The sequence below is a fragment of the Heptranchias perlo genome, chromosome 16, assembly GCF_035084215.1.
Source record: "Heptranchias perlo isolate sHepPer1 chromosome 16, sHepPer1.hap1, whole genome shotgun sequence".
NCBI classification, from domain to species: domain Eukaryota; kingdom Metazoa; phylum Chordata; class Chondrichthyes; order Hexanchiformes; family Hexanchidae; genus Heptranchias; species Heptranchias perlo.
Window position 1 is genome coordinate 45,982,808 of NC_090340.1, and position 19,991 is coordinate 46,002,798.

Here is a 19,991-nt window from a genome sequence, read left to right on the forward strand (position 1 = left end):
AAAACCCTCCAGTGGCTGGAGTCGTACCTAGCACAAAGGAAGATGGTAGTGGTTGTTGGACATTGCTGCAGGAGTTCCTCAGGGCAGCGTCCTAGGCCCAACCATCTTCAGCTGCTTCATCAGTGACCTTCCCTCCATCATAAGGTCAGAAATGGGGATGTTCGCTGATGATTGCACAGTGTTCAGTCGCATTCGCAACCCCTCAGATAATGAAGCAGTCAGAGCCTGCATGCAGCAAGACCTGGACAACATCCAGGCTTGGGCTGATAAGTGGCAAGTAACATTCGCACCAGACAAGTGCCAGGCAATGACCATCTTTAACAAGAGAGCGTCTAACCACCTCCCCTTGACATTCAACGGCATTACCATTGCCGAATCCCCCACCATCAACATCCTGGGGGTCACCATTGACCAGAAACTTAACTGGACCAGCCACATAAATACTGTGGCTACAAGAGCAGGTCAGAGGCTGGGTATTCTGCGGCGAGTGACTCACCTCCTGACTCCCCAGAGCCTTTCCACCATCTACAAGGCACAAGTCAGGAGTGTGATGGAATACTCTCCACTTGCCTGGATGAGTGCAGCTCCAACAACACTCAAGAAGCTCGACGCCATCCAGGACAAAGCAGCCCGCTTGATTGGCACCCCATCCACCACCCTAAACATTCACTCCCTTCACCACCGGCGCACTGTGGCTGCAGTGTGTACCATCCACAGGATGCACTGCAGCAACTCGCCAAGGCTTCTTCGACAGCACCTCCCAAACTCGCGACCTCTACCACCTAGAAGGACAAGGGCAGCAGGCATATGGGAACAACACCACCTGCACGTTCCCCTCCAAGTCACACACCATCCCGATTTGGAAATATATCGCCATTCCTTCATCGTCGCTGGGTCAAAATCCTGGAACTCCCTTCCTAACAGCACTGTGGGAGAACCTTCACCACACGGACTGCAGCGGTTCAAGAAGGCGGCTCATCACCACCTTCTCAAGGACAATTAGGGATGGGCAATAAATGCTGGCCTTGCCAGCGACGCCCACATCGCATGAACGAATAATTAAAAAGAAAATATATATATAGGTGGGGTGGGGGGGGGCGCTAATTAAGCATGTCCACTGATAGATCATGGGTAACTTTGGTCTCCTGGAACCTACTTGATTCCCTTAGGAAACCGGGAAGCAGTTTCAGGAGTTCTCCCATAGGTTTTTTACCTCTACCAGGAGTTATCATTACTAGCAGTTGGAGATGGTGGTGGGTAAGGTTGCACTCGGTCATTGGTAAGGTGTGCATTGATGGGGCCTGATGGTATTTTCTAACCTTTTTGTATGGATTAGGCCAGAACTTTCAAGATGATGGATAACTTGAAAGTTAATAGCAGCTTCCATAATTTTAGAAAGTACTAATGTAAGGGCAACAGGGCGATTAGTTTGAAGGGTAAGAAAGATCATCTTTCTTGAGATTTAACCTTAAATCTTGGGTTTAAATTTCTCAGTAGATTACACTACCTACTGACCTTTCACTTGAGGGCTGCATTCGTGTTGTATCATCAGATCTTAATTAAGTTCAACTGGGAGTCTTTACTGTTGGAATAGTTGCTAATTCTTTTGGCATTTCTGCACTATAAACACACTAAGCACAACAATTGTATATCTTGAATTGTATCTTGATAAAGCCATAATTTAAAATATATACCCTAGAAATAACAACATTTCCAGAGATAAGAACTTTTAGCTTTTGCTCAATTTTTGTTTTTTCTCCATAGAAAACGGCAGTCATAGATAAACTTTTTTTTAACCCATTATTAAGTAGTAGTAGTGTGCACTTAGATTAAAATAAAGTATATAGCTAGTAATATATAAAGGGGTTTACTTAACTTAATTACGATTGTGCCTTTACTAATCATTTCCAACTTTTTATTTTAAACTCCCATTCTCAACCATGTTCAGTAAATATTCTTCATAATTAAAATTGGTGTTGCTTTGCTGTGAGCTATAAAGAGATTTACAGACATATAGTACAATTTTAAAACTTTTCTGTGCAGTGTTATTGTATCCATCCCAGCCAGGAATAGATATACTAGCCTGGAATTTCCTGCAGGGGCACAACCGATATTGCCCATTTTGCCAGTGTCTAATTACCCTATGTACCCATTCCTGCCAATCTCATTAACATGGCGTTAATAAGCAAAAATTAGCATAAATAATTGGGCCCTGAGGAAAGCACCAAGCTCACACAATCTATTCCTTTTTGAAGTATGAAAATTAAAGTTTCAAGCCATCTATCATTCATGCACATTAGGCATAGCATGTTCAAGAACATGCAATCATGGAAGCTTTTCAATTTTTAATGTGACTTGTACTGATGCCATCAAAACACATTCAAAGTGCAGATCTCAGTGAGGATAAATAAAAATAAATCACTCAAAAAATAGCAATAAAACACCAGGAAAATGACTTTACCTGCTGCTCCTAAAATTCTGGGCTTAATTTTACACCTGTTTTGAACCAGTGTAATTGCTGGTAATTTGCATGTACAGCTCTTTAGGCTGGGGGTGGAGCCATTATAATGAGCCGAGTTGCTTCCGGGGGAAGGAGTCGACAGATGGGCGTAAAAGAGCAAGACAATTCAGGCATAGCATAATTACGTGCGCAACATACTTGCACCCAAGTTTCCTCGATCTTTTATGTTAGATATTTGCTTTACACCCCATGTATCTCTGGGTGCAAATATACAGGAAATTCTAGCCCACTGTCCTCAATTGCAGTGCAGTTCTGAGCTATGCTTATTTCAAATGTATAATGTTACAAATGGAGCAAGCCTCTCCCTGTCACTTTTTCTTTTATTGAGTTCGTTATGTGAAATGGTTTATTACAACCAAACAGCAGGGTTTCTTTAGAATCTTTTCCTCTTTGTCTTTCTGTTTCTATTGTCTTAATTTTCAAACATACAATGTGTTTAATATTAGGACGCTGTAACACCAACATCTCCCACCTGTAACATTCCTCTCTTTTCACATTCTCTTAAACCCTCTAGTTTAGTTTTAATCCCTTCTACCTTTTTCGGATTTGCCCTTCTAATTTACCTTTGGTTCCACCTCTCCATTTACTGCAGAGGCATAATTCATTCAAATCCCATCACATCTACCCCTCCCACCCACTCCTAAGCAAGAGGCCTTTGTTTATTGCCTTCCATATTGTGTTCCAAGCACTCTGATACATATCAACCTTTTTTGAATCTGTGGACTATCCTTCTCAGCAGAGCTGTTTCTAATAATATATTGCTAATTTGTTGATTGGTTGAATTCAGTCACTATGCTCTTGTTTTTTTGGAATTCTGTTCTTCAACCTTTTACCCTCCTTTAAAAAGCAATTTAAAAGTCTTTGATCATCAATCAGATTTTTCTATCTATTTTGTAATCCATCATTTCCTCTACTTTATTTATGCTTTTCAAAACTACTATAGTACTAGTCTGGTGTTTGACTTTTGAATCACCAGCACCACATATCCTGCAACCCTTTGTTTGGCATTTTGCCACCAAATATACATGATGGATAAGTTTCAGTTGTGTTAGCTTTAATATATCTGTGTGTAAATATGTACATAAGATAAAAACATTTGTCATTTTGTGCAAAATAAAAACTACATAAAAGGCTCACAGCATTAAAAATGCATAAAATTTCAGGTGGCACAATTATGGGCAACTATGGTTCAAAGAATACCCTGTAGCTCCCATCATGTTTCACCAGAGATGGCAATTAAATAATTTCTCATTTATTTACAGTTAATGCTGTGTGGAATGCAAGAAATTGACCTATCTGATTGGCAAAAGAACACCATCTATCGCCATTACACTAAGAACAGCAAGTCAATCCAATGGTTCTGGCAGGTGGGTAGCCCAGTCAATTCAACAGGTAAAAGGAAAATTCAGGACTGAGGATTCATTTTGTTTTGTGAAGGTCAGTTTCATAGCTGCTACCTGCAATCTGCTTTGGAATGGCCACCGTAGCAAGCTATCAAAACATTACTTGTCCACATGTCACTGGGAACAATTGAGGATTAAGACAACAATGACTACATTCCTTAGCACTGGAGCAGGATTGAATGCAAATTGTAGTGCTAGCAAGAGCTAGGTTAGGCAGTACTTTCAAACTAAATCTAAATAGTAAACTGATTAAATGTTAAAATTTGACTGGTGGAATATTGCAGAAGGACTTTTTACTGAGGACCCAAATCTTGAATAGTGACTTGCTTATACCTACCGTCAGGCGATAATGTACTTTTTTTTTAAAATCCTTTTTAAAAACACTTACTGTACCATTTAACCCATTTAAAAATAACAGTAGCAAAATAGAGAGGAAATATTTCCTCCATGCGCTATGTACATCACATTCAACCACTTTATCAGGAACATGTTTACCATTTCACTATCCATTGCACAAAAGGAAATCTTCCTTCAGAGTAATGTAGAATTACAGGGTTTGGAAGTTTTTCTTTTGAAGTATAAGTTATTTTTAAAAGTCAGTTATTTGTTTTGGTTTGAGTTGAAATTAATTTTTCTCCTTTATTCCTCCTTTCTCATTTTGTTCCATTTTTCTGTCTGTCTCTTTTTTTTCTTTGCACAGCCGTACCAAGCTGTGTGATTTGCGAAGTTTCTCTTGATGGAAAGCATCAGACAGCTATTGAGGCAGGACTATCCCAGCAACTATGGTGGTAATTAAAGGCCTCTGTTAAAACTACAGACCTTTAGTTCTATCAGCAACCTCTCTTTATTGCTGTGAATGTCAGGGTAACTCTGCTTCAATAGTCTTCTCTTACTTTCTTTTGCTCTCCAGCAAAAGAAAATGAGAAAAATGCTGGAAATCACTGGCACAATCCATAGGTGAGAGAGATCTTGAATGGAGGGAAAGAAGCTCAAAATGAGCTTCTCATTGAATCAAGAAGTATTTAGGCTTGTGATCTTGCTTTTGGCTGTTTTTTACAGTAATGTGTTAAACTTTAAAAGGTAGTGGTCTTTAAGATTTTCATGAATGTGGAGAATATAGATCCAGGAAAGTTCTATTGGGCACAGATTTTGAGAAGTAAGGAACGCAGGTTGAAGTTAACAACAACTTGCGTTCATGTAGTTTTAATATATAATTAAAGGAGCTTCACAGATGAGCATGAGGGAAACAGATTCCGAGCCATGAAGAGAGAGACTGGGAGGGGTGACTGATAGCTTGGTCAAAGAGATGGATTTTGAGAAGATTTTAAAGGAGGAAAGGAAGGTAGAGAAACTGCAGAGTTTACACAGGTAATTCTAGAGATTGGCTTCCAGACAACAGAAGACTCTGCCACCAATGATGGACTGAAGGAAAGAGCGGATGCAGAGATAACCTTGATCTTGGGAGATGTAGAAATCCATGAGCTCCTCACACTTGGTGTTTGAGGTGGGGGTGGGAGGGGGAAGGATTTAAGGAGGCTGTTGGTCATAGAGAGAAGGACCCTGTGATAATCCTTGTTCACCAGGATGATCCTGGAATAGCGGGTGTTTTTGGCTGAGGAGAGTGAAGAATGCTAGTGCTTGATGTAGTCAGGCTAGATCTGGCAATGGATGACTTGGCCAGGTGTGTGGCATTTGTCCACCAATGTTATCAACAGTAATTTCTAGAGTTATTAGAAATTACTCTTTCTCTTTGCTATATGTTTTGATTCTGTCTGTGTAGTATTTCTATTATTTTGCTTATTTTCCCAGGCCATTAGCCCACTTCTCCTGAGCATCTCATCTATTTGCTGTACATACAATACATTTAACATCTCTCAGCTGTATGCAGTATGTTCCCCGTTGGTAGATTAGCCAATCAGACCAGGATCTCATGACATGGTGCTCATCTTTTTAAATGCAGCCAACAAACAAATTGTAATAAAGAATACCAGCCCTCTGAAAGAGGCGAAGTTTGAGTACAACCACCATTTAATCAGCAGGAGAGTGTCCAGCAGGTCTAAGGGCCACAGCAGAGATTTAAGAGAGCAGCATTATAAGGGTACCAGGCCTATTGGGATAGTCCTGTAAATTCAAAATCGACTCATAAAAATCTTGGAGTTAAAATGTGAAGACAGGTCCCAAAAGGGAAAAAACTGACTTTGAGGATTGCATTTGATGAGGCAGAACATTAGATAGCTGTCATATTTAGGAAAATCTGGTAATTATTGGTTTTGGCTGCAAACCTAAATAAGGCTAAACTGCTGTGAAGACCTTGCATAAACTGTGATTGTTTTGTACACAAATTAAAGAGTCCACAAATATAGAGTAAAGCCAGCCCTACTTTTTCTCCAATTTATATGAATGATGATTATAATTATTCATTTTGGTTGTGTTTTTTGAAGTACAGCCAAGCCCCACACCATCCTGAAAAATAAATAACTGGATAATAGTGTTTTTTTTAAATGACACTCATTTTACAACATGTCAGGATGTAACCAAGGAATCTTACTGCTGCAAATGTGTTATGTATTATGAAAACTGTAATTATGGAAATCAAAGATTCCAGTGGGAAACGAAAGGATGAAAACTCCAGAGCTATTGCTATGTTATGTTGCACCACATCTTATGGCTAGGATTTGAGCTTACAGCTGTGTGGTTGGTTATGCTGCTGCCCAGCATCTTTGTTGTTTGAGCAATACTTCTACTAAAATAGAATCACAAAACACAACTATTCATCGATTGTTTGAGGGCTTCTCCTATTTTAGTTCAAAGCAATATGAGGCTAATTTCTCTACAGGGAGCCTCGCTCTGCTTTGCTCTGGAGCGTTTCAAATTTACATACTGCTTTTCATGACCTTAAAACTTCACTGCCAATCGAATACTTTTGGAGTGCAATAACTAAAGAAACTGTTGCAACAATCATATTGGGTTAGGTTGGGGACATGATTCTGACTGCAGCTGCTTTTTAAATTTGTGCACTATTAATTGGATTAAAATGACTGTCTCCAATCCAAAAGTAAAGAAAAATGCCTAATTTTTGTTGCACACATTTCCCTGGATAACGTTTAGGAGTTTGAAGCCATGGCTGATTATTTTATACCCCCCTCACTGACCTAGGGCACTCAGTCCGATTTTAGCATCCTAAGTCGTGCTCTGCAGGAGATCAGCTAACTCAACAAGAATGGTAATTAAACTTGGGATCTTTCTGGTCTGTATAGCTTAGAACTACACTGGGCAGTGCCTTCAGCCAGTAGGGCTTCGGAGGAACCCATCATTTGGTTTGATTGCGGTGATGTTTTTTTTGTAAAGATAGTGGCCCTTTAAGTAAAGGAATCTCAGAGACTTAATTTGAGATGATGTTAACACAGATAACTTGCCATTTATGAGCATAGTTATCTCATGCCCTTGTTTAATTCTGTAATCAGGTTGTAAAAGAAATGGACAACGAGAAGCGAATCAGATTATTGCAGTTTGTCACTGGCACATGTCGCCTGCCCGTTGGGGGCTTTGCAGAGTTAATAGGTAAGAAATTATTTCCCAAGGCTTCTAGGACATTTTATTTCAGTTTTTCTGGTTTTACATTATACTACCAACAGGTTTTCAAATAAAATTTTCACTTAAGATTCTAACATTCTGCCTTTTGATCTCAAACTTTTTTTTGACAGTAACACATTTAATGCTTCTCTCATTGCTTCACTGATCATCATCTCAGCCCAAAGGAGCAGCTGACATGCTGCCAGAGCCACTTTGAAAGTGGCTGCTAAATGGTGCATGATGGTGGCCGGGGCAAAGCTCTGCCTATTCCACCCCCCTCCTCACTCTCTTCAGTTCATTCCACCATTCTGTGTGCTGGTGATCCACTACTCTTCCATTTTTTATTTTTAAAACTACAGAAAAATAGATATTTATTTGTTGTAGTATTTTTGAAGTTGACTTTCTAGTGAGTAGTTCAGTTTTTAAATGAGATACTCACCAGTTTTTTTTTGTTCTGCTTTAACTTTGCCTCAGGTGTTAAGATTTGAATCCCTGAACACAATACACAAAGTTTAGCAAGATTTAGTTGGAAATCAAGCAGAGAGGATGGATTCCTGGTATCCAAATACAGAAAAATATTGAGCTGATTTACATTTGAATGAATTTTATTTACAGGGAGCAATGGACCACAGAAATTCTGCATTGATAAGGTTGGAAAAGATACTTGGCTTCCACGAAGTCACACTTGGTAAGTGACAATGATTTAACCTGTTCTTTTAAAAGAAAAAATAATGAAAATTGTTTTTATGGGAGAAAAGGTTCTCTGAAGATGCACTTTCTGAAGCCAGTGCAATCTCTGATATAAAAATGACATTTTATTTGGTCAGCTAGACTTTAGCTGTATCCATTAGTCCACATTCATATCTGATTTTTAAACCCTTGGCAAGTTACAATGCAAATCAGAAATACAGTAACGTGAATGGAGTCAGTGGTTTAGTATTGGTATTTTTTTTTGACCTGATACTGTTTCTAGTGCTCCTGCATAACCTTGTTACCAATTTGACACAGGAACCAACAGTTTCTGAACACAGTTGTCCTATCTTATATCTTCCCACTAAAAGAATACAGAACCTCTTACCTGTTGTAATTAAATGACATGAAAAAGAATAAAAGTAAGATGGAGGACGTATTGTAGAAAATGCTTCTGGTGATAAAGGCATGGATGAGGGTTTCAGCAGGAGGTGGGCGATGTTGTGGTGGAAGTAAGCAGCCTTTGTGATGGACAGGATAAGGGGTGGAAAGCTCAGCTCGCGGTTAAGTAGCACGTCGAGGTTGCGAACATTTGGGAGTGGGAACACTGATTTTCCACTCCCTAGTCCAGGGACTCCAAGGACAATTTTAGTACTGCCTTAGTTAAGATCAAATAACTCAGTACAGAGCATGGATTAAGAAAATATCCTACAGTCTATAGAAAATTGTATGAGGTCCATTGTTCTGGAATGTTTGTAGCATATGCAGGTGATTGTATTAGGTTACATCTGGAATGTGGGCTGTTATTTCAAGCAAATGTATGTCATAGTTTACGTTTAATTCTCCCCTGCATAGGTTTGATTTGTTCTAATGTTTAGCTATATCATAGCACTTTATTCTGTCAACCGAGACAAATAAACATTAGGAATGGAAAACTTCAACAGTGATCATTGGCATATTCTCAAAATCTAATCCCACAGCAAGCAGTTGCCTGAGTATAGTAAGTCTTATGTTTTAATAAAAGATCGCTAAAAAGTGATTTTTGTTATACATTGTTTCTGAAGATTTAAATATTGAGCCTGTGGGGCTGTGTTCAGTTTTCCTGCAAATTTTCTAAATGTTTTTATTAATCGCTTTACTGGAGACATGTCCAAAGGAGGCCCTATGTCTCTTGCTGGACAGTTTTGCAAGTTTTCAACTCATTCACTGTAACGCCAAAGGAAGCACTAATATTACAGAAATAATGCTATTGAAATGTCAGGAACAGCTTTATTCCTGTAATGTTAATTAACTACACTAGCACTTAAAATATAATGTTACAATTAATAAATAAAGTAAACACTTTAATTCTACTCATGTCGGCATCTACCTTCCCTTATTTTTCTTACCTAAACTCTTTCCTATTTTCCTAAAGTAAAACTAATTAAAAAATCTATTCCATTTCTTTTCCTTCCTCTGGCTCCTATCATTTTGGAGGTGGAAACAACTTTCAACAATCTGGGTATTCATTGGATGAAAACTGGCTTTAAAGGCTAAGTGAAAGTTCAGAATGTAAAAATGCATCAAACCAAGAAGGAGCTCTGCTAAATATACTCATTAGTGGCCCACAGCCCAGCAGTTTCCAAATGGGTAAACTCATCCGTGAGACAACCACGTATGCCCTTGACAAAATCCATACAGCGTTTCCGTCCCATTCTTAATTTGTTATTGACAATATATCTGCGTAGATAGCTCATTGTTAATAATTCCAAATTGTGCTTATGACCAATGAACTGATCATTTTTCTTTGCCTTTACTTCCTCCTTTTCCTACTGTCCCCAGTCCTGTAATGATAAATTCAAATCACTACAATTACAGCTGAAACGCGGAAATTAAATGCAATTTCACTGCACCTGAGCTTTATGGCTCTGCGTTACATCATGACAAACTCTGAAGGTACTGTACTGTTTATTAAGGCATGCTTTTTTCTTAATCTGTTCCCATCTCAGTCATATGGTTGAGAGGGGTACAACTCACAGGCGGATTGATCCAGGAAATCAATTACATGAAAGCAGTTATTTTTTGGGAAAGGGGGATTTTTGAAGTTATTTTGAAAAAAACACAGCGAGCTATTAAAGTATGATTGGTGCATGTGACTGTTGATGTGGGCTTTTACAGCTTCAATCGCCTGGACCTCCCCCCTTACAAAAGTTATGATCAGCTAAAGGAGAAGCTACTGTACGCAATTGAAGAAACGGAAGGCTTTGGTCAGGAGTAATAGGTTCTTTCAGTGTACTTACATCAAGCTGCAGAGAAAAGACATCAAACAAAGCAACCTTGCTGTACTTGCAGAAGACTTTGCCTACCATAAGGAACTTTTAGCTTCATTTTGACTCCATTTATCCCTTTTAATTGGTCTCCATACAGCATAACATCTTTTTCTGTTCATGTTAGCGTTCAATAGGTTTTATGAATAATAAATAATACATATGTTTTTCAAAATTGAAATTTAAGTTAGACCTTTTTTCCTGAATCTATCATAGGTCCATATTAAATAAGTTCTTTGTTCTTAAGTACATTGTTTCCTCTTTTAGTCTAAAGTCATTTTTGATAATTTATTGTTGCAATAATCTTTTAACTGACAGTTTCCCTTCTAAGTCAGACCAAGTCCACAGAGGTCACTAATTGGGTAAATTCAAAATTATGAAACGGAATGTGAAACTAATGAGAATGAGTAAATGATAATGCTACTTCAGTTATTTCAAAGTGAATGTAAAGCACTTCTGGAGAATAGATGACAATTACAATTGTGATTTTCTAAAGGTTGCTGACATTTTAGAAATATTTTGTTAAAAAGAGTACATTTAATTGTGAGAAAATGCTCAAAAGAAACATGTTTGTAGTTTGCTTTGGTGATTATAGATAAAACATGAAGACCAGCAACAGATATTGTATTTCTGGTACAGATGTTAAAAAATTTGCTATTATAATATCCAACATCGCTGCCTTTTTTAAAAAAATCTGTATTTTAAATTGTATTATAGTAGCAGCATGTAGGATTGAATAATTATTCTCACTTAAATTCCACTAATTAACATTTTCAGGAATGAAATGTATGCTTTCAGACAGAAGTGATGATTAATTCAATAATTTTGCCAAGCCTAATCATAAAATCATATATTAAGTCATAAAACTTTGAATCAGTTGATTTTCAAAATTGGACTTCATTACAAGCAGTAAATACAGTGGCTAAATGAGGTTATTGAGATCAGTTTGAGAATAGAGTCTTTCTTTGCTAAAGTTCTCAATGTTTAGTCTTCATTTCCATCCATGTGTGATGTTTTGGCTGTGGTATCTAAAAGGTAAAACTCAGTAAACATTATGCTTAATTTTTCTAAAGTAATAATATTTTATGAATATATTTAAAAAATCAGCTAACAAAAGGTTGGCTTAGTTTTACCTTTTGTGTTGCCCCAGCTCTATTAGGTTAATAACTTTGCACCCTTTGGTAGAGAAATGTTCATTATTTTACTTAATTATATCTATTGTATAATCAAAAAAGCAGAACAAAATCCCTTGTAAACAAGACATTATTTTTTTCAAAATAGAGTAAATATTGTGTATAAAAATTGTATATTTGTCTTTCTGGAATAATAGCAAAAATCATAGAAATTTTATGGAAATGTTTTAAGTGAATGTAATAGCTGATGTATGTTGCAAATATGTGGTAAAAGATTTGTTCTTTTTTAATTGTACAGAAATGAAGCATGGTGCAGTCACTGTGCTGAGACTGTAAGTTAGTTATTTACTGACTTTCAGGAGACAATGATTTATGAAATGAGAGGTTCACATAAAATTTCCCAGTTTTTGAATTGCCTTGTTGTGAATTAAGTTTAAATTTTCAGTGCCTGTTGTTTTTTTGTTGATTATTTTGAGTCCAGATGAATTGTTAAATAATTGAATCATTTTCAAAAATATAAGTTAATAAGTAGATTTAGAATATTTCCAAGTAAAATCAATTTCTGGGGAAGAATTACTGTTCGGAATATTAATAAAAATGAGGATTTTAACACTGACTACATCCAAAGTATTCAAAATTTATTCTGATATTTTATGTATCAATGCAAAATCACTGTACCCAATAGCATATCATTTTTGCATAATACATTCAATACTTGTTAGTGTAAACTTTTAGAAATATTTCCCACTGCTGTTCTACCCCTTTGTCAATATTTTTTTCTAGATTATCTTTCATAGTTCCATTCTCATTCCCTCAAAATTAGCTTTTTTCCAATCTATTACTTTGGTCTTTGTCTTACTTATGTCTTTCTCAATCATTGTCTTAAACTGTATTATGTTGTGATCGCCATTGCCGTATACATTTATAAAAAATCATTAGAAAATGAAATAGTGCCAGTGAACTGGAGGACACCTAATGTGATTCCTATATTTAAAAAAAGAGTTCGAACAAGTCCAGGGAACTATAGACCAGTTAGCTTAATGTCGGTGGTAGGAAAGATAATGGAATCCTTACTCAGAGATGTAATAGAAAATATAAAAAAGAATAGTCAGCACAGATTTCAAAAGGGAAGGTCATGCTTGACCAAATTAATTGAATTATTTGAAGAAGTAACAGAAAGAGTAAGATAAAGGTAATGTAGTAGATGTAATATACTTGGATTTTCAAAAGGTCTTCGATAAGATACCGCATAGTAGATTCATGACTAAGGTCAGAGCACGTGGAGTCGGAACAAGTAGCAGAATGGATAGCAAGCTGGCTACAAAACAGAAAACAGAGTAGGGGCTAAAGGTATTTACTCAGACTGGTACAAGGTGGGAAGTAGTGTTATACAGGGATCGGTGCTGGGACCACTGTTCACCATTTACATAAATGATTTGGACTCGGGAATCAGAAGTACAGTATCAAAATTTGCGGATGATGCCAATTTGGGGGGTATAGTTGATACTGAGGAAGACTGCGACAAAATACAAGAAGACGTTAATAAACTTGTAGAATTGGGGTATAAATGGCAAATGAATTTCAATATAGATAAGTGTGAGGAGGTGCATTTTGGTAGGAGGAATATACTCCTTGGAAAATAAAAGTCTAAATGGGATAGAGGAGCAAGAGGATCTAGGGGTACAGGTTCACAAAACACTAAAAGTAGAGATGCAGGTTAACAAGGCCAAAAAAATGCAAAAAAAGCACTTGGGTTCATTACTAGAGGAATAGAATTGAAAAGCAGAGAGGTTATTTTAAACTTGTATAGAACCTTGGTTAGACCACACTCAGAGTACTGTCCATAGTTCTGGTCTTCATATTACAAAAAGGATATAGAGGCACTGGAGAAGGTGCAAAAAAATTTACAAGTATGATACCACATCAGAGGTTATAACTATCAGGAAAGACTTAACAGGATGGGGCTCTTTTCACTAGAAAAGAGAAGGCTGAGGGGTGACCTAATAGAAGTCTTTAAAATTAGGAAGGGATTTCATAGGGTCACGTAGAAAATATTTTGCCACTTGTGGGAGAGTCCAAAACTAGGGGTCATAAATATAAGATAGTCACTAATAAATCCAAGAGGGAATTCAGGAAAAACTTCTTTACCGAAAGAGTAGTAAGAAGGTGGAACGCACTACCACGAGGAGTAGTTGAGGTGAATAGCATAGATGCATTTAAGGGGAAGCTGGATAAGTGCATGTGGGAGAAAGGAATGGAAGGATACGCTGATAGGGTTTGATGAAATAGGGTGGGAGGAGATTGTATTGGAGCATAAACGCCAGCATAGATCAGTTGGGCCAAATGGACTGTTTCTGTGCTGTAAATTCTATGTAATTCTATATGACTAACTTGATTGAATTTTTTGAGGAGGTAACAAGGAGGGTCGATGAGGGTAGTGCATTTGATGTAGTCAACATGGATTTTAGCAAGGCTTTTGACAAGGTCCCACAAGGCAGACTGGTCAAAAAAGTACAAGCCCATGGAATTCAAGGGAAAGTGGCAAGTTGGATCCAAAATTGGCTCAGTGGCAGGAAGCAAAGCGTAATGGTCGGCGGACGTTTTTTGTGACTGGAAGGCTGTTTCCAGTGGGGTTCTGCAGGGCTCAGTACTAGGTCCCTTGCTTTTTGTGGTATATATTAATGATTTGGATTTAAATGTAGGGGGCATGATTAAGAAGTTTGCAGATGATACAAAAATTGGCTGTGTGGTTGATAGTGAGGAGGAAAGCTGTAGACTCCAGGAAGATATCAATGGACTGGTCAGGTGGGCTGAAAAGTGGCAAATGGAAATCAATCTGGAGAAGTGTGGGGTAATGTATTTGGGGAGGGCAAACAAGGCAAGGGAATATACAATAAATGGGAGGATACTGAGAGATGTAGAGGAAGTGAGGGACCTTGAAGTGCATGTCCACAGATCCCTGAAGGTAGCAGGACAGGTAGATAGGGTGGTAAAGAATGCATATGGGATACTTTCCTCTATTAGCCGAGGCATAGAATATAAGAGGAGGGAGGTTTTGCTGGAACTGTATAAAACACTAGTTAGGCCACAATTTGAGTACTGCGTCCAGTTCTGGTCACCACATCACAGGAAAGATTTAATTGCATAAGAGAGGGTACAGAGGAGATTTATGAGGATGTTGCCAGGACTGGAGAATTTTAGCTATGAGAATAGATTGGATAGGCTAGGGTTGTTTTCTTTGGAACAGAGGAGGCTGAGGGGTGATTTAATTGTGGTGTACAAAATTATGAAGGGCCTAGATAGAGTGGATAGGAAGGACCTATTTCCCTTAGCAGAGACGGCAATAACCAGAGGGCATAGATTTAAAATGATTGGTAGAAAGATTAGAGGGGAGCTGAGGAAAAATGTTTTCACCCAGAGGGTGGTGGGGGTCTGGAACTCTCTGCCTGAAAGAGTGGTAGAGGCAGAAACCTTCATCACATTTAAAAAGTACCTGGATATGCACCTGAGGTGCCATAACCTACAAGGCTACAGACCAACTGCTGGAAAGTGGGATTAGGCTGGGTGGCTCATTTTCGGCCGGGGTGGACACGATGGGCCGAATGGCCTCCTTCTGTGCTGTAAATTTTCTATGATTCCATGTAATTCTAAATGCCTGGTTAGTTCCTAATACATCAATAAATGTGTATATGTTTTCAATCATATTGAATATAAATTGCTGGTACACAATAAGATGTTTTTAAAATCTGTGCAATCTATTTCTTAAATATGAGGAACCACCATCATTCAGATAACAGAACGATAGTTAAACATAACTTTATATTAATGGTAAACCTTTGTGTTTCTGCTGTTCCCTTGAATGGTCTTATTATTCCATTCATTGCAAAAAAAAAGTTCACCACTGCCATGAAAGGAGCTTCTGTGCAGTTGCTTTGGTTTCTAATAACTCTTTATAAGTTACACCAACTGCATCATTTCCATGTGGTGCCATGTGTGGCCCTGCAGTATAATTAAGCCTTATTGGTGTTCCCTCATTCCTGTCACATTCTTCGGATTTGCTGCTGCTGAACCTTCCAAATAAAATATAAATAAGATAATCTTACTGACAACTGACATGTCCACAGTTTTAAACATTTCACATTTTACAGTAGTTGGTTTATTTTGACTAACTATATTGCATTAACAAAACCAATTTTTCTGCCCTAGACTTTAAAAAGCTTGTTCTATGGTTGGCTAGTAGCTGTACTGAGAAAACACTAGGCTTCTGTGCGGTTCACCGAGAGTCACATCCTAGCCTCGAGTTCTTCGCTGCAAGCACACATCTTGCTCTGTCAATCATGGAGTGATAATGATGTGGTTATAGGGTAGGCTGTAACCCAGACTGTCCTAGGCTGAAGGAGACTGCAAGGTGGCAAGTGAATCATGGAGGTAATGGGGATACAAAATAATTTAGTCTGAAAGGTTAAGGTAGGTGTAGATCCCTTTTTTCCCTTCTAATCTGTGTGATTTATATTGTTTATGACTGTTAGAAATTGATGTGGGTGGAGTTTTGAATAGTAAAACTTAGCAAATATGTAAAATCTAAATTTTAATAGCTTATTGTTTTATTTTTGGAAATGCCACTAATAATCTCCAGTGGATGTAACAATTTTTTTTTAAATTATGTTTTTGCAGTTAAAATATCAGTAACACTTTTGCAGCTATTTCTTTGATAAGATTATTTTTCTTCACTTTTTTAAAACTTACCAGTGTAGATGATTACGGGATATTTTATTTAAATTCATTTACATTTCAGTTGTTGATTCCTTACCTAAGTATTTGGAATCATATATGCTGGTGTGCTGTGGAAAATAAATCAGCTTTTAACATTGCAGTATTGGCACTGACATTCCACCTTCATTCTGCCAATCTGCTGATCTCATTGTAGCTGAAATTCCCAGTACAAACAATCCCAAGTGAAGTACATTCTCTGACCCTACTAATAGATCAGGAAAAACTGACCCTACCATTAAATGATGGGTACATCACCTTCAGTTATACAACTCTTATCATTGGACTCAAAAGAAATAAGATTTGGCAGTATTTTCTAGATGACTTGATTTTCTCTTTGGGTTACAGTGTAGGTTATATGACACTTCCTTCAGGGTGGCAGTGCCTCTGCCCATTCTTTTGAGAGACTTTTCTGGGTGGTCCCAAGTTATTGGGACAGGCAGTGTGGATGGGTGGAGGTTCAAGGTCTTTCCATTTCTTTGTCTTCCTTTATGCAGGATTGTGTTTACTTGTTTCTGTACATCATTACCTCGGTCATTTTTGATGGTGGAATTCTTCCACTTTGTCATTCATAGCAGAGGCTATGGTAATATTTATGTGGCTCAGTATTATAGTAGTGATTTAGGCCAGATAGAGGATGGGCTACTGCTTGCCTCAGGTGAAGTTTTTTTATTAGGGGCTGCAGTTACTGATTTTATTTTCTGAGACACCATGAGCTCTCAATAGCTCCCTGAATGTTCCAGGGACTTCATTCTCCAATCAAAACATTTGAAGGTACTTGCCTCTCTGTGCAGGGAGAGGTTGGATATTATCTTCCTCCAGGGGTGTAATTATCTCTGGTATCACAGAATCACAGAAGTTACAACATGGAAACAGGCCCTTCGGCCCAACATGTCCATGTCGCCCAGTTTATACCACTAAGCTAGTCCCAATTTCCTGCACTTGGCCCATATCCCTCTATACCCATCTTACCCATGTAACTGTCCAAATGCTTTTTATAGGGATGGGTACGCACTTACCCTATACCTCTCAGTCCTTTCCCCAAAATGTGAAGAATACCATCATGATATTTTATACCCCTAATACTGATTCACTCACATTTATCTCTGACCCTTTTCTTGTTCTGGTCCCACACGTGTATCCTACAATTATAGGTGCAGATTTCAATATTTTTTTAAAAGTCCTCAGGCGCATAAGCTGCCTATCAATTTGGCTGCCCCTTGTGCCCCTTGTGTATGGCACTGGCATTGTGGCATGGATGTAAGGAGCTGTTGATTCCAACAAGTTTGGATTACATCCTATTCAAAGTTTGATTTTTTAAAAAAGAACTCCCAAGTTACTGGCGTTCAAGGTGAAGGCTTGGAACGTTGTCTCATTGATCGCACTATAGTGATTCTAACCCTGAGCGTGCTAGGGCTCTGGAGGAGGCCAAGCAGATGGTGTCTCAATGTCGTCCTCCTCAGTAACCCTCAATTCCTCCTTTAGCTTTAACAATGTTTGAAAAATGTTTTACAACTCAACAGTATCCCTGGGACAACATCTTTTCTGTTCTGGGAGAAGGCCAATGCAATATTTTGCAGTTTTATTAATGCTTCAGGGTAGATTTTCGACTTAGCACCTGGGCGGTAATCCAGCGGGGTGGATAACCATGGAACCTGCCTGATTTTCATCCCATTGATATCAATGGAATTAATTTCAAGTGGGTTCTATAAAAGACAGGTAATTAGCCCCACCTGGCATTGAAAATTAAAATTGACAATAAAAGCACACACTTGGTGGAGTGGACTCAACTGTTGGAATCTGTCCAAATAGCAAATCTGACACCCTTTGAGAGGTCCCAGAGAGAACTGGATTCTCTCTTGACGTCGAATATTAAATGGCTGATTAGGCTGATCAACACCGGTTTCTATTACCACAGGGATATCTTTGACTGCCTACTGGCAGGTACTCCAAGGAAGCAGCAGGTTAGCTGGGCCATCTTGGTGGACCAAATTGTCTCTAGCCCAGAGGATGTTAACTAAAAATTTAGACAGTTTTATTCTGACCTGTTTAAGTCAGAAGATAGAAGTGTAAAGGTCAAAGAGGGGGAGGGATTCCTGAAACCTGTACAAGAGAACTTCCTTGAATAGTTTGTTTACAGTCCAACGAGGAAGGAAGCAGTGCTGGATCTAGTTCTGGGGAATGAAGTGGGGCAAGTGGAGCATGTTTCAGTGGGAGAGCATTTGGGAAAAAGGGATCACTATCATTAGGTTTAGAGTAGTTATGGAAAAGGACAAGGAAAAATCAAATGTGAAAATACACAACTGGAGGAGAGCTAATTTCAGTGAGTTAAAAAGGGATCTGACCCAGATGGATTGGCAAGTAAAACAGTAAATGAGCAATAGGAGGCCTTCAAAGAGGAGATAGTTTGGGTACAGACTAGACATATTCCAATGAGGGGGAAAGGAAGGGCATCCAAAGCTAGAGCTCCCTGGATTACTGAAGATATAGAGATTGAAATGAAACAAAAAAAGGAGGCTTATGATAATTGTTGGGTTTATAATTCAGTAGAAAACAGGGGAGAACTGAAAAAGGAAATGAGAGGCAAAGAGAATGTATGAGACTAGATTAGCGGGTATCATAAAAGGAAACTCAAAAGTCTTTTATAAACATATAAGTGGTAAAAGGGCAGTCAAAGGAAGGGTGAGGTCAATTAAGGACCAAAAAGGAGATCTTGTGGAGGCAGAGGGTATAACTGAGGTCCTAAATGAGTATTTTGCATCTCTCTTCACTAAAGAAGAGGATGCTGCCAATGTCACAGTAAAAGAAGGAGGTAGTAGAGACCTTCCCTCCATCATGAGGTCAGAAATGGGGACGTTCGCTGATGATTGCACAGTGTTCAGTTCCATTCGCAACCCCTCAGATAATGAAGCAGTCCGTGCCCGTATGCAGCAACACCTGGACAACATCCAGGTTTGGGCTGATAAGTGGCAAGTAACATTTGCGCCAGACAAGTGCCAGGCAATGACCATCTCCAACAAGAGAGAGTCTAACCACCTCCCTTTGACATTCAACGGCATTACCATTGCCGAATCCCCCACCAATAACATCCTGGAGGTCACCATTGACCAGAAACTTAACTGGACCAGCCACATAAATACTGTGGCTACAAGAGCAGGTCAGAGGCTGGGTATTCTGTGGCGAGTACTCACCTCCTGACGCCCCAAAGCATTTACAAGGCACAAGTCAGAAGTGTGATGGAATACTCTACTTGCCTGGATGAGTGCAGCTCCAACAACACTCAAGAGGCTCGACTCCATCCAGGATAAAGCAGCCCCCTTGATTGGCACCCCATCCACCATCCTAAACATTCACTCCCTTCACTACTGGCACACGGTGGCTGCAGTGTGTACCATCCACAGGATGCACTGCAGCAATTCGCCAATGCTTCTTCGACAACACCTCCCAAACCCACGACCTCTACCACCTAGAAGGACAAGGGCAGCAGCACATGGGAACATCACCATCTGCACGTTCACCTCCAAGTCACACACCATCTCGACTTGGAAATATATTGCCGTTCCTTCATCGTCGCTGGGTCAAAATCTTGGAACTC

The 19,991-nt window shown here is 38.7% G+C and overlaps 1 protein-coding gene across 2 annotated transcripts in view; it reads left to right on the forward strand.

Annotated features, from left to right (window-relative positions):
• The window catches only part of wwp2 (WW domain containing E3 ubiquitin protein ligase 2), a 166,849-nt gene extending 154,596 nt beyond the window's left edge, over window positions 1–12,253 (forward strand). For both annotated transcript variants that reach the window (XM_067998078.1, XM_067998079.1), the window contains 4 exons: window positions 3,784–3,888; window positions 7,389–7,485; window positions 8,113–8,185; window positions 10,345–12,253. In XM_067998078.1, coding sequence (XP_067854179.1) covers window positions 3,784–3,888; window positions 7,389–7,485; window positions 8,113–8,185; window positions 10,345–10,444 — 375 coding nt within the window. In that variant the 3' untranslated portion in view covers window positions 10,445–12,253. The remainder of the gene's footprint in view (window positions 1–3,783; window positions 3,889–7,388; window positions 7,486–8,112; window positions 8,186–10,344) is intronic.
• The last annotated feature ends 7,738 nt before the right edge of the window (window positions 12,254–19,991 follow it).